A 15,052-nucleotide genomic window follows, 5' to 3' on the forward strand; every position below is an offset into this window, starting at 1 on the left:
GTTGCTTGCCTGATCTCTAATATAGGTAACTAACAAATGTTCAACCAACCACTTCTAGTTTTCTTCATATTTTTCTTCAAGAAGCAGTGGAGCTCTGAATAATTTAGACGTAATTTGAAGGAGATATGCAACGTAAGCATAGTAAAAGAAATTCTAACTAATGTTGGGGTGGAGGACTTTTTGTGTTTTGGGGGTTTTTTTGATAGTATGGAGATAGTTTAGCAAGCTAAAGAAATGCCAGGTTTAACATTTTTCTATCAGGAAGTGGTTTAGAAGTTCAACTTGTCAGACTAATAAAGAGTATCTGAAATGAGAATTCAAAATGCGTTTTTTCTATGTTGGCATTTTAGTTCTAGAATATCTGTTATTAAGAAAACATGTTTATAGGGGCGTACATAGGCTTCTGTAGTCTGTTGTGACCTAGCTCCAACCTTACCTAATGTTGGGAAGACGCTGTTTTTAGACCAAAATAATCTTTTATCTCTAAATTGAAAAAGAGGAGTTTTTAAGCATGCAATCCCGTGGTCTCAACTTTTGAAGGTAAATGCAGATGGAGACTTCTACTAGATTGCATTAATGGTTAACTTAAGAGAATATTTGCTATTGTGGTTTCGTGGCTTGTCAAAAGGGGTGTTAGGATGGGGGAAATAATATTACCTTTTGAGAAATCTCATACTAGCATAGAGTTGTGGCAATGCAGCAGAAGCTTATTGTGTTACAAAATACTTCCTTTTCCATGCTTTTAATACTTCTAATATCATTCTGTTCTTAATGCAAATACTAATTCAAAGAAGCATAGGTATTATAGCTACCTTGGATTTTTTTTTTCATGAAAGATGGAGGAGCAGAGAATAATGGTAAAGTGATTGGTTTCTTTCCTTTTCCTTCTGCACTTCTGAGTCATTAGTGACTTTGATTCTCCTGTGGGCTCTGGGTGTAGAATGTTAAGGAATGTTAGCACACTCAGAAAATCAGGCAGATAAATAAATAAATTTACATATTCTGTTTTAGTCATGGTCTTTGGGAATGAACTTTGACATGTGATGGACTGCGTTCAGTGAATAGTGAGATAACAGAACACTGATACTGGAAATATATACAATGCAATCTTATTACTTTCAGAATACTTACCTAGGTCAAAACTGTTCAGCTCCCATCTTTATAGTACAGAAATACTGGAACCTGTCCATCTGTAAAAATCTTACGATTTCTTCAGTTTGGAATAACTGCCGTCTAACTCAAGTATTTTTTGTATTAATTAAATGAAAAAAATCAGACTGCTTATCAAGTGTGAGTGTCTCACATTTGTAGGTCACCTATATTAAAAACACCTATTTCGCTAATAGAAGTAACGCCTATACATATATATGTATACAACCTCCTGAAAGGAGGTAGCAAGGTGGGTGTTGGTCTCTTCTCCCGATTAGCAAGTGGTAGGACAAAAGCAAATAGCCTTAAGCTGTATCAGGGGAGATTTAGATTGGATATTAGGAAAAATTTGTTCACACGTTGGAACAGGCTGCCCAGGGGAAGTGGTTGAGTTGCCACCTCTGGAGGTGTTCAAAAGACATGTAGATGTGGTGATGTTCAGGGACATGGTTTAGTGGTGGACTTGGCAGTGTGGGGTTTGCAGTTGGACTCTTAAGATCGTGGAGTCCTTTTCCAACATAAATGATTCTATGATTCCATGTATATCCCATTCATGGAACTTGTGTTAGACATTACCTAACTCCACGCTGGTGTCTCATAAGAGCAATGTATGCAGATTTCCATCAAATACACTTCAAACAGTTGTACCTTGTCATTGTGGAGGTAATAATTATTAATAAAAATTAATAAATAAAATTAATTAATAAAAATTAATAAAAATTAATAAATTTTTGAAATTCTTGCTTTTCTCACCATTCTTGGTGCAACTTGCATGCATTGGAATGTGCCTGTTAAAGTGTTCACCCTTCGCTGCATTACATCCTCCTGATCTCAGCAGCAGACAGGTGTGTTTCAATTTCACTTACTTTCACAAGATAGGTTTTTCTATATTAATTATGATGCATAATTCAATATTTTGTGTAATCCAGCAGCAGTTTTGTTTGGTTTTACATGGCAGCTCTATCATAGATATGAAAGAAGAGAATCTGAATTTTAAAAACATATGTAACATATTTAATCAACTTTCTGACATTAGATGATAACATAAAATGCTTTCCTCAGTGCCACTCACTTTCCTATGAGATATTCTTTGAGTAGTTTTCCTTTGAGGGCACACTGCCAATAAAATTATCCTTCTGGGATCTCTTCTGATGATAGAGATTAGATGCCTATAACTGATTCAGGCAGAAGGTAATAATGGGAGCATTTGCTCTGGGCTCTTTTTCTACTCATGAGGAGATTTGTAATAGAACATCTATTTTTGACTTTGAAGGTACGCTTTATGATTGTTGAGTTTGCATTTGGTAGCAGTTTCTTCCTAACTGATTTACAGGATAATAAGGAGAATCAAGAGAGGAACTTAAAAGTGCTATTAGCAGGTATTATTTTTCCAGGGCAAGGAGTTGAAATTAGCATGAGTGAGCATAGTGTGATTATAAGATTGAAAGGTATATTGCTAATGATGTATGTTACATTATTAATGCAATAATTTATCTTTGTTTTGTTTTTCCTCTGTCTCTCCAGGAAAAGCAGATCATCAATGAAGAAGATCATTTGAGAAAGATGAGCGAGGCCAGACTGCAGTTTAAAGATCAGCTGCGTCACTTAGAAATGGAACAGCAATCCATTCTCTCCATGATAGGAAGTGAAATTGATGCTGCTTGTGAAATCTTTTCTCGGGACTCCATGGAGAAATTCAAAGTAATTCTAGTTTTAAGTATACTTCACATTTTGTTATTTTCTTAATGCAAGTTTGCAGCAGAACTTGTATGCATTATTGTCAGTGTTGTGTAGATAATCATTCTAATAGAATTATGGATATTTAGCTGGTACAGAGGGACATTGATAGGTATTAGAATGGGATGCTATGAAGAACTGTCCATGCATTAATTGGTACTGCTTTCTTTTCCCTTTTTTTTTTTTTTTTTTTTGTGAGAAACAGTTCTCCTTTTGCTTGTGTGAAAAGACCTTTTATGAGCCAAAATTTTGAGGTAGGTTTTCTTAGGCAGTCTAGAGTTCGGAAGTCCTCAAGAAAGGCCTAAAATGCTTTTAAAATTGGGAGAAAATGTAAGAAAGGTTTTGTTAAAAAATCACTTGGGTGCTTTGTTTTTTATGTAGAGAACTAAATACTGAAAATGAAAAGAGTTTAAAACGTCCTCTTTTGAGGAGCAGGTCCTTGTATCCAGAAAACTCAGCCCCAAATTTTCAGGAAACTGGTAGCTTGCTGTAACTTTTTTTTCACTATTTTACTACTTCTCCTGCAACCCCTGTCTCCCTGTAGCTTTTCTTCTGAGTATTCTCATTTGTTCCCCAGGTTCAGAAACCACTCTTTCTCCCTTCGTATGATTCTACATGACTAATCCTCTTAAATCAACATTGTACATTTCTGAGAATAAAGAGAACGGAATGTATGACTCAGCTCGTTGCCACACTCAAAAGTGCTTGACCTGGTGGATTTTTAGCCTTAGCTGCAACCCCGGAGTACATTCATATTACATCTTTTTTTGTCTTGCTATTTAAACAGAGAATACTTTGTAGTTCCTGGTCATTTGACTGGGCTAGGCTGCTTTTGTAATAGGAATTTTTCACAATTGACACCATTTCTCCACTCACATATGGAGTTGGGATGTTGCAGCACAAAACTAGATGAGAATTCTAAGAAAATGTGTTTGACAAACAAGCTTTCTCCTCTGTATTCTTATAGCTCAGTCTGGTTTTTTATTAAGTTTTGTGATCTGCTCTGGTTGCCAGATTCTTGATCATTGAGCCATACCTTCTTGGATTTGCTTCCCACCTCGTGCAGAGTTTTTGGTTTCTGGGTAAAGTTTTGTAGATCCCTGTTTGTACAATTCTCCTTTTTTTTGATCACTGGCAAAATTAAACTAGTTCTGAATGTGAATTTTTGACTAGACAGCTAATGCGAAAAAAAGTTAGTTTTTAAAAAAAAAAAAGAAAAAAAGCAGCTTCCTTTGTTATATTGTTCCTCTGCCCAGTACTTTAGGTATTGCCAAGGTTTCTAAAAAGTTTCACCCTTCAAGAAATTGCCACTACAACTTGGGTGAGCAAGGAGGAATTTGATGGATAAATACTTGTATTCAGAGAAGTCAAACACTAGGCTTAATCTTTCTTGATAAAAAATGTATTTGTTTGATGAATTTCCAGTAATCAGGACTTTCTTCCTTCTATGTCTAATTCCCGTTTTACGTCTGTTTCTCTGTCTCCTGCTTTTCCATAGGCAATATCCCTCACACCAACAGTACTGAATGATCCTCATCGCTGGTTAGCAGAAACAAAGGTAATAGTCAAAACTCCTGAAATTTCACTGAATAAGCTAATATCCAATATTTGAGCAACCTGGTGTAGTGGGAAGTGTCCCTGCACATGTCAGGGGGTTGAAACTAGGTACTAGATGATCCCTGAGGTCCTTTTCAGCCCTAACAATTGAGTGAGGGGGTGAGTCTGTGAAAGGATGGATCTGATGCAGTTGAAGGTCTGTTTAAAATGGCACTTAAAGTGTAAAAGGAAAAATACAAAAGCATTCCTTTGGCAATAATTCTGGTATTTCCAGACTGTTATTTCAACTGACAGAATAGTTTTCCGAATGTTTCTATCAGCAAGATATAGCCATCTCTGTAGCAAAATAAATAGCAATGTTGTTATCACCAAATAAAGGCATTGAAGTAAGAGCAGTGATAGCCTTTAGATCTGGTTCAAATTTTTTTCAGACAAGTAAAGCATGAAAATGTAGTCAGCGGGTTAAGTTTCTCTTTAGCATTATCACAAGGCAAGAGATGGTTTTAAATAAGGCTGGTATTAAATCTGAAATGTATTAGATTGGATTCTTGGAAAATGAACGATTTTTCTTTCCACTTTAAAGCTTTCAAGCCCTATAATGTGGGGGCACATATGCTTGAAAACATCTTCAAGGTGATGACTGTAACTCATAAATCTTGCCTTTCATTTTGTAGCTTTCCTCTAGCACCCTCAACTCACACACATAAGCACATTTCTTACCCATATCTTTTAAAAGAAGTAAGTTTCTCATGATCAAAATAGATCACAAACTCTGGAAGACAACTGGTGTTTTTACTTCATGTAGAAAGGTCAAAGCCACAGGAGAATTGACTTAAGGAAAAAAAATTGCAAATGTTTTCATGTAAGAGAAGGTTATTCATGGTGTGTGGTCTGGGTAAGACTTGTAGACCAAGAAACACTACCACTATAGATAACAGAGACAAGATTGGAATCATAGGAGAAATGTTACGGGGGAAGTATTTTCTTCACTTGAAAAAGTGACACTGACATAATATTAAAAAGAACTTTCAAAGAGTGCCTAGTAATATTTTGCATACATTTCTCGCCTAAGTTTGTTTAGCTGCCAGAGGGAAGTTTAGAATGAATGACTACTTAAAATGCCACTTTTATTTTCTTTTGTCGTTAAACAGGCTGTGTGAAAGTATTTCATATGATCACTTCTAGATTTACTATATTGATCACAATCTTATCAATGACATCTTTTTCTCCTCTGAATAAACCCTAAATATTGACTTTTGCTGACTAGAAAGGATTGATATCACTTTTTTAGAAAGGAAAAATACTTTACATTCTTTCAACATAAAATAGAGAGAAAAAGGTATTCTGAAAGGAAGGCCTATCTCTTGGTGTCTGTGTGCACTAATTCAAAGTGAATTTCCATATCTACCCTAGCAAATTCATGCTTCTTATTTACAAAGAAATACAATAATATAAAAGAAGATCACTATATTGGCTTTTCACATATAATTATCAACCAAAATATGTCTTTTGAGTCTCTTGAAGGTCCACATATGTTCTCGTCATATATCTGAATGTCCCCTATTATTATTATTCAGATAGCTACAAATGAGTAATCTGTAACTCCAAAGACAATTTGCTCAGTGAACATTTACGTCCTTTTATTGTCATTAGAATTCTTTACTTTTTATTGTACCATTTTTTTAATATAGACTAAGCTTCAGTGGCTGTGTGAGGAGGTAAAGGAAAGAGAAAGTAAGGAAAAAAAACTGCGATGCTACTTGCTGCAAAGCCGAGAACAGCTCAAGCACTTTGCACAGATAAAGGAGACTGAACATCAGTCTCTCTTTAAACAGATAAAAAACCAAGAAAAACTTCTGGAAGAAGTTCACAGAGAAAAAAGAGGTATGTTACTGGTTTGATTTTTGTTGATAAAAGGGAGAAAGAATGTAAAATTGTATTAATTATAATTTCTATGGCACATTCAGATGTATTTTATCAACTAGTTATTGCAAACTGCAATGTGCTAGTGATAACCAAGAAAAATGCTAGGTTTGTGGGTTTTTGTTTTCCTTCGCTGACAAAAAAGGCAAATGCAATCAACTGTGTTTCAACCCAGTACAGTGGCTGAATAACACAAGAGTTTACATCATGCACAGTGGATATAGAAATATTTTCCAGCTGTACCTTCTGGGACATTGCACGACCCGGCCAAAACGGGTTATACAAGAGTCTGAGGCTGTCTGAGTTAGACTGCTATTTGCATAGCTCGCTGTGTCGTGGTATGATCTTTCATGGTATTCTCTTCCCCCAGTTTTGAAAGAAAGGTGTCACCTTTTAGGTTTTCTTCAGAAATCTTGTCCAGTCTTTATTCAGGACTCCATACTGATATAACTGGACAGAATAAGTATTCTCTTTAATTATTTTGTTAGATGTCACTTTGTGCTGATTGATGTAGACTCAGATAAGCGTAAACTTTTAGCAAGTGTAGTTATAGCTTCTAGTGGCTGACTTATTATTGAAAATGTTTTGTGAAATGTAACAAAAACAAAACTGCCTGATTTTGGCTAGAACAAAGTTAATTCTCTTCCTAGTAGCTGAAACATGCTGTGTTTTGGATTCAATATGATAGTAATGTTGATAACACAGTGATGATTTAGTTGTTGCACCCTAAGTCAAGGACTTTTCAGTTTTCCATGCTCCGATAGTGAGCAGGTGCACAAATATCTGCAAGGGAGCATGGCCAGGCTGGGGGAACTGACCAAAGGGATATTCTGTATATTAGAACACTATTCCCAGTATATAAACACAGGGGAGTTGTCTGGGAGGAGCCAATCACAGCTGGAGAAGGGGCTGGATGTCAGTGGTGAGCAGTGGTATTCTACATCACTTGGGGTTTTTTTGTTTTTATTTCTATCTTTTTTGTTGTTTTCCTTTTCTTTTTTATTTCTTTTTTATTTAAAAAATTTTATTATTTAATTTTTTAATTTTTAAACTGCTTTTGTCTAATCCCATGGGATTTAGCTTCTTTCTGATTCTCCTCTCCATTTCAGCAATGGGGTGTGTGTATGTGAGCAAGTGTCCATATGGTACTTAGTTGCCAACTGGGATTAAGCCACCACCACAACAGCAATAACAGATAAAAACATTTTTGTAAATATTTTATAGAACAATGCTGGTTGTTTTAAAAGAATTGTAAGATTCTGTCAAAATTTTCTTCTTCCACTTACAAAGAACTTTGAAAGAGAACGTGCTTTGATCTTTCAAGCTTGAATGTTTCTATTGCTGTCCTTCATTTGTTAAGAAAGATGGCACACAGACCCTGATATGACATTAATAGTGCTTTAGTGTTTTTATATTTGAATAATTATCTACTAAGATGATCTCCCTGAAGCCTTATTTGCCTTTTTAATGCAAGTGCATAGGAAATAAAGCAAACCTTACTTAGATCTCTGTTCTATTGTACTTATTTAGTTTAGACTTCGTGGAACAATTCACAGCCTGCATTTAAATTTCAAGCTGTAGGTCAAGTTATTATGGGCAATTATTAAACTGAAAAGAGTGGTAAGAAGTAATGTTGTTAACTGAGCACAAAAAATAGTGTGTAATCTTATACCTTCTTTTTATAAGGGCCATTTCTTTTTTCCCCTCCAAGTATGCTCAGTTCCATTTGTTACTTCACATACTACAACTTATGCAGTTTTAAGTAAATGGTGTTCTCCTCTGTCTTCTCTAGAGGTGGATGCTTGTTGAAAGTAGGTAAGAGAAAGGAAGTAACTGTTAAATAGTTGTTAAAGTTTTCTGTGTAGCAGAAAACAGTAAACATTCTTTAAAATTCCACTAAATAAAGAATGAGAAATAGAACTTACAAAAAGGTGACGCAGTGCCAGCAATGCAGGCCAGTCTTAGGTTTAAACCCTGGGATCAGGATAGATACACAGGATCTGAGGATACATGGGTATGAAGATAGCAGCAGAGGAAGATAAGTAACCTTGACTGCTGCTAGTGGATTTCCCAAGATATCCTCCTTGCTGTCTTCACTTAAAAACATTCATAAAACATTAATTTTTGTTTTGAATTTTATTTCTGATTTAAATAATTGTAATTTACTGTTTGATGGAGAAATAGGGAGTCAGGAGTGTGTTCATAAGCAGCTATCAAGCATCTTATTGTCTCTTGACATGCCATGGTTTTTTAATGAGATATAATTTGAAACCTGGTCATGTAAGGTGGTGATTGGTAGGGTGTTTTTTGGTGTGTTGTTTGGTGGGATTTTTTTGTTTGTTTTTGGGCACTGCTATTAAAATAGTGTTGGAGGAGAGATGCAGGTATTTCCAATTACACAGCCAATTATTTATATACACAATTAAGAATAGTCTTCATGTCTGTAAATTTATAATTCACTTTGTCATGTTCCATTTTGATTAGATCTGATAGTCAGCAATCTTGTGCATACAGATGAAGTTACCATGATTTGGCTCAGTACCAGTGTATTTCTTCAGCTTTAGCCCTGTAGTGTTACAGCCCTTCCAGGAGTGTGTCTGCTTCTCTTAATAGTATTCAAGACTTTATTAATTCAGTAAGTGTTCATTCTAATTAGAGATAGGGAAATAAAATACATCTGAGCCCAACTTCCTGTTGTCATTAATTTGATAAAATAGTTGGTAGTTACTGAATAACTGAGAGATGTAGCAGAAGCCACAGTATGGCTGTCACCTGTATGGTGTTCAACGTGCAACTGTGCAGGGGAGTACTGATGTGATGATTAAATATAAGAATGATAAATTCAAGTAAGGAATGTGCTTCTCTAAGTGACAAAGGGATAGTTGGTACTCTTTTAGAGATGCTGGTCTGTAGACTCACTTTTCTTCATGAGTGGGCTTAGTATGAAGAGTAGGAATATGATAATAAAAATTGGAGCCTTAAAAACATTGGTGGCTTTTTTGGTACGCAAAATGGAATAGCATTGGAATTGTTTAATTTCATTTACCTGATACCAAGAAAGGAAATATTATGTATTATTTATTTTTACTGCTTTTAAATCAATTTTGAATTTGAAGCCAGAGTCAGAAGTTCATAATAATGTTTACAAACATTGAACAAAATTTTAAGAGCTTTTTATTAGTGCACCAATCGGCAGGTTGACTTGGTATTTAACATAATTTTCTTGTACCACTAATTAAATGACAGAGCATGTGACAGTGTATGCAAGAATAATGGAGCTACAATCTCCACATGAATTTAATTGGTTTGTTTTACAGTCATGTCAACTTAGATTGTTCTTTTTAATTTGAAAATTATGACCTTCATTACACCAAGTCAGTTTTTTTTTAGAAATTGTAGAAGATAGAGAAATAATAGAATGTATATCTGTTAATGTGAGTTTTGAGTACTGTTCTTTGTATCAAGTGATACATTTAAATGTTTAAAAAGGGTTGTTTTTATTTTAAAAAGCGTGCAAGAAAAAATCTGACTGCTTTTATATCTCGAACAGATACTCTTACATACTGAATGAAAAGCCCAGCCTTGATTATGATGCAAGTAGTAGAATGTAAACATGTAAATAGTTTAATGGATCAATGACTTGAACATGAAAATTGGAAAAACTACTTTCCCAGAGGGGAAAAAAGAAAACACAGGTAAAAGCATAAAAAAGGTGTTAAGCCAAAAGGAGAAAGCAATCCATCAAAATGATAAAAAATTTAAATTTAGGATGCAGAATGCTGGTTGGCTTTTGTTTCTTAAACCTAGAAAATGGAAGTACTTACACAATACTAAGGCACCCAGTAATGAAATTTTGGGCAAATCCCAGGTGCAGGAATTAAGCAATTGAAGGCAGAATGTATTTATTTGATAAAAAAGAGCCTTTCACTTTTTTATTTTTTTTTAAACACCAATGTATCCTTAACAGTATTGCTAAATTAAATGGGCATTCAATCAAATTTGATCAAATGGATGAAAATATTTTCTGCTGCATTTGGAATGACACAGATTTTAGGTGGAACATTTTACCAGATTCTGTGAATAACCATGAATATCCATGTATGTGGTTGACTGTCCCCACCGACACAAACCACTTGTCTGAGTACCTGATATAGTGTGAAAATACTCCATTAATTTAAGTTCACTTATATCAAAATTTTGAAAATGAGATAGAGAAATTGTATTCTCAAGAAATTAATTTGTTAATTTCCTTTCAATGGATCTGATAATGTAGTTTACTCCTGGAGTTTTTTTGGGAGAAAGAATAAAAATAGAGGTTTATGGTGGACATACCAAAAGTAGGTAGGATAAATATTTAAACTGCTTTGTTGATGAACATGTGTAAGGAAGTTTTATTAGCTTAAATAGGCCTACTAAAACTTCTAACTATGGGGTATTTTTGTCTTTTCCCTTCACCAAGGCATTTGTAAATACCTAGGATATTGCAGGCTTTTGAATCCTTCTTGTAAATCTCTGTAGAAGTGTTAACATTATCACAGTGGTACCTGTGGTGGTATAAACTGGCTGTCCATGTGGTATAATCCTGAAAAATACAAGTAAGCTAACATAAAGATTCATGAATGAGAGAATAGAGAATGAAGCAAAGTACAGTTGTGAAGCACAGAGTTTCAGGATTGTTTACAGAGTAGCAGAAGTTTCAGAGTTACCTGGTGATGCTTCAAGATCAGCTACATTTGTCTTCTATTCTTGGTAAAAGTATCATGCTGGAGACTTTAGAAATTCAGAAGTCTAGCAATATTTATGAATACAGAAGAACTGAAGAGGATGTGAGTTCTGATTTCAGGTTTGCAGATTTGTACTTTGGATACAGTTCACTACTTAATATATTTTTCTAGCATGCTACACAACGAGATATTTCAGTAAATAACAACTTGGATTCCATTTTTCCTCTTAGAGTGATTTTGGTCTCACTATCAAATTTATTTCAAAAACATTGCATTAGGTATTCAATCTGTTAACAAGGGTATGAGGAAATAAAACACATAAGTTCCAGTTTCTTAACTAAGCTTCATTTGCATTCTGGAATCACTGAGCATGCCAAGGTGTTCTTAAAATAATTTAAAAGTTAGTTTAGGTAACAAGTATTTTTTTTATTATTATCTTTTTAATGCCATTGTCAAGAATTGTACCCAGGACCTAGCACAAATTTCTTTCATTTACTGCATTTCTATATGGTCTAGCCAAACTGTATAGTCTGAAAAGTTCATCATTCGAATCAGTGAAAGTCTATATTTGATCCTGGGTATACCCATTGGTCTTAGAAGCTCAGATGTACTTTAATTGCCTTTCCAAGAAAATTTTGGAATATACTGACATTTATATAAGCTAGACATAATGTGTTGTATAGTGGTGGACATGAAGTCTGCACAGTTCTTTTGTTTTAGGATAATATGCTCCTACTTCAGAGAAGACATAGATAGTCAACACATAAATGTTTAGCAAAATAAGACCTGACATATTTGGCAAGGCTGTATCTGTTCTTTTTTAATGAAACAATGTTAGTAAGGCTGTAGTGATGTAAGAAGAGCAGGTGCATTGCTCCGATTTACAGACTGATATAATTTATCTCAAAATATTCTGCAAATATGCTGTTTTACACAAAGTCCCAGGTGATGCAGGACATATTCTGTACCAGTTCTCACTGTCTACTGAGATAATACTCTATAATCACACTTAAATTGTTACACATTTAGAATTTCTCTTTTACAGGTTATACTGCTAAGTAAAGCTTGAGAAGGTAACAATTCTAGTCCTGAGCTATGATAGACTAATGTTAGATGCTTTTATCACAAGTACCAACCTGAACTGGACAAGTCTGTGCTGTTTGTCTTTATGCATTAAGTTCATCCCTCATGCATTTGTCATTGTGCATTGTCTCAGATTTGAGGATACAAAAATCAAATTTTGAAAGACTTACATTTTAGCTGGCTTTAGTGACAGTGTCATCTCTATGAATCTTACAGTTACCTCTAGTTTCATCACTTGTGATGAAAACAAGTATATTTTACAAAGATTTTGATAAGTGATTCCTGAAGCAAGACACCAGTTTAATTTCTTTTTTTTTCTGTTAGGTTCAGTCAGGATTATCTGTTACTCATTTGCTGTGGATAATGTACACTCAAAAGAGCCTGTTATACTAAAGTAGATTAAAAATGTAGGTAAAACTCTGCTTTGACAAAACCTAATATTTCAAATTATATTCCTAGTTTTTTCTACTTTAAAGTCAGTAAGTCCAATTTTTGTTTGGAAACACTAAAGCAGAAAGAGCAAAAATTTAAAGTAAGAGACAGTGTAGTACATTGAGTGCAAATACACTGACACTGAGGAATCTGTTATTAAACTGAGGAAACATACGAAATTGGGAACCAGTGAAAATCAAAATAGTCTAAAATCTTTCTATTATGACCTATTATATTTCATTTAATAGTAAAATACATATGCTGTTTTGAAGACAACTTAGTCTGATTCTGCCCCTTCAGCTTTGTTTCTTTCTTTTTTATTAATTTTCTTTTTCTTATATATTGCATGATATTGCCCTTGTTTGAACAAGAGTCCTTTCTGTGGCAACAAGAAACATCACAAGGTATTTTCCAGTCATCTTTTATTGAACAGTGATCGGGAGCATCAAGTAGAGAGAACACTCTTTTAAGCATACATACAGGAAGGAATCTGAAGGATTTCAGAGAAACTCTTCATTGTACTTGGTTTTCATAGAGAGCTTCAAAATGCATAAAGTTGAAATATCATTACTATTAAAATAATTTATTTCTTCTTATAAGTGTTCTTGCCCTTTAAATAATGTTCGGTTTTTTTAATGTGATGGGGGAAGGAGGAGGGAGGACTTCTAAGTTATTTTAAACTTTGCCAAAATGAACCTGCGTTCAGATTCTTAGAAGAATGGAAATAAACCCAAATCATTTAGAAATCTTACCCTGTGGAATTTTTTAAATTGGAAAACTGGAAATATCTGACTGGACATGCATTGCTGTAATTATCTAGTATTTTTCTGGAGCCGTTTCCATTTGACATTATCTTTTTATGCACTCATGAAAATATGGCTGCCATTGTGAAAAAGAGAAGGTAAGAGATGGGATCAAACTGTAGCTAAGATGTTTTCAAGACTTCCTTTGATTTCTTTTTTCTTTCTGAATCACATAGTTTAGGTGATTTTCTGAAACTTATGTACAGATTTTTAGTTTGGAAAGCATGATGAGCCCTTTAAATTGCTGAGTTTGTACTGCTCACTAACAGTAAGAGACTAAATTTGTTAGTTTTACTTCTGGGTTTATCTGCACATATCGGAAACTAAATCAAAATTAACAAGAGTAACCTGGGGATGGGGATTCAGTGTATATTAAATAGTTTAAATGTATTATTTGATCTTTTCTTCCTTTTGTGAATGATGACTTTTTTCTTTAAACCAAGCTAAAATAGATGGTATTCTATGAACTAGTGAGTTTTTTTTTTTTTTACAGCTGTTGAAATGATGGCATAGGACTATTTATAAGCACAATTACAGCTTAACAGTGGTTTAACACTATATAATAAAGAGAATCTTGTAGTCAACTGTACAACTTTATCAGGACTCCTTGAATTAATATGAAAGGTGCTGTCATGCTTTCAGGTTATGTACTATGTTTCTATACCAGACTGATATCACCAATTTACAGTTATTAAATTAAAAAAAAAAAAACAACCAAACAGAAACTACCCCAACACAGACACTTCCATGCTTGTCTTGAATTCAATATTTTCCTGAGAAGTACATTACAGAAACATGCTGTCATTTAGTCTTCTTTAGGTAACAATGTCATCCTAAAGAAGCTCTTTAATATCTGATAAGATGGCAGTTTAATTAAATAATATACTCTCTTATGGGAAATAAAACTGAACCAAGGGCTCTATGTTCCTCTCCTATTGTACCTATTCCCTTGGTCAAAGCCATCTTAGTCTAAAATACAGATGAATCATGTTGGAAATTTGAACAGAAATGGAAAAAAAATGCTATCTAAGATTTATTACAGTAAAATTCTTGAAATTAAAAAAGTAGTTAAAATCTTGCCTCTTGCTATATCATAGATTCAATATCTTTCAAAATTAGAGCTTGTGTAATGGTTTTGTCTAGAATTTTTTGTCTAGAATATGGTTTTCAGTGTAGTTCATTGCTATGTTAATAGCTTTTATATCCTTTCAGCTGACATGTTGTTTAAAATCTTTTTTTTTCCTGAAGTGTGTCTTCATGATATTGTGTATTTGGAGAATTGAAGTTTAAGTCCTATGTCAGTACCAAAAAATTCCTCACTTTGAGAAGAGCTTCAGTCATCAGTAAAACCAATTCTTAATGTTGACTGTACACAACAAAATAATTTTAATTACAGAATATACAATATAAGTGAATTCTTGAAAAAAAGGAAATCTAGCTGGTTTTATTTTTGCTATATAAAGATTAAATAAGTGATATTTAATCTGTTTGCACATTTTTTCCTTCTAGTGGCTTAAATATGATAAATTCCTAGGTTGAATATTTACTCTGATGAGCATGTTCAGAATAACAACTGTCTGTATCTAACACCTTTTTTTCCTTCTTGGTTTTGGTTTAAGAAAATGGAAACTGTGATTGGTACTT

The 15,052-nt window shown here is 34.0% G+C and overlaps 1 protein-coding gene across 4 annotated transcripts in view; it reads left to right on the forward strand.

Annotated features, from left to right (window-relative positions):
* The window catches only part of CEP128 (centrosomal protein 128), a 115,581-nt gene that overhangs the window by 44,833 nt on the left and 55,696 nt on the right, over positions 1-15,052 (forward strand). For 3 of the 4 annotated variants that reach the window (XM_048307579.1, XM_048307578.1, XM_048307580.1), the window contains exons 17-19: positions 2,674-2,850; positions 4,385-4,444; positions 6,135-6,327. In XM_048307579.1, coding sequence (XP_048163536.1) covers positions 2,674-2,850; positions 4,385-4,444; positions 6,135-6,327 — 430 coding nt within the window. Of the gene's footprint in view, positions 1-2,673; positions 2,851-4,384; positions 4,445-6,134; positions 6,328-12,976; positions 13,113-15,052 lie in introns of those variants that run through there. The other variant, XM_048307581.1, reaches the window with a different exon arrangement.

Source organism: Corvus hawaiiensis, chromosome 6 (genome assembly GCF_020740725.1).
Source record: "Corvus hawaiiensis isolate bCorHaw1 chromosome 6, bCorHaw1.pri.cur, whole genome shotgun sequence".
NCBI lineage: Eukaryota > Metazoa > Chordata > Aves > Passeriformes > Corvidae > Corvus > Corvus hawaiiensis.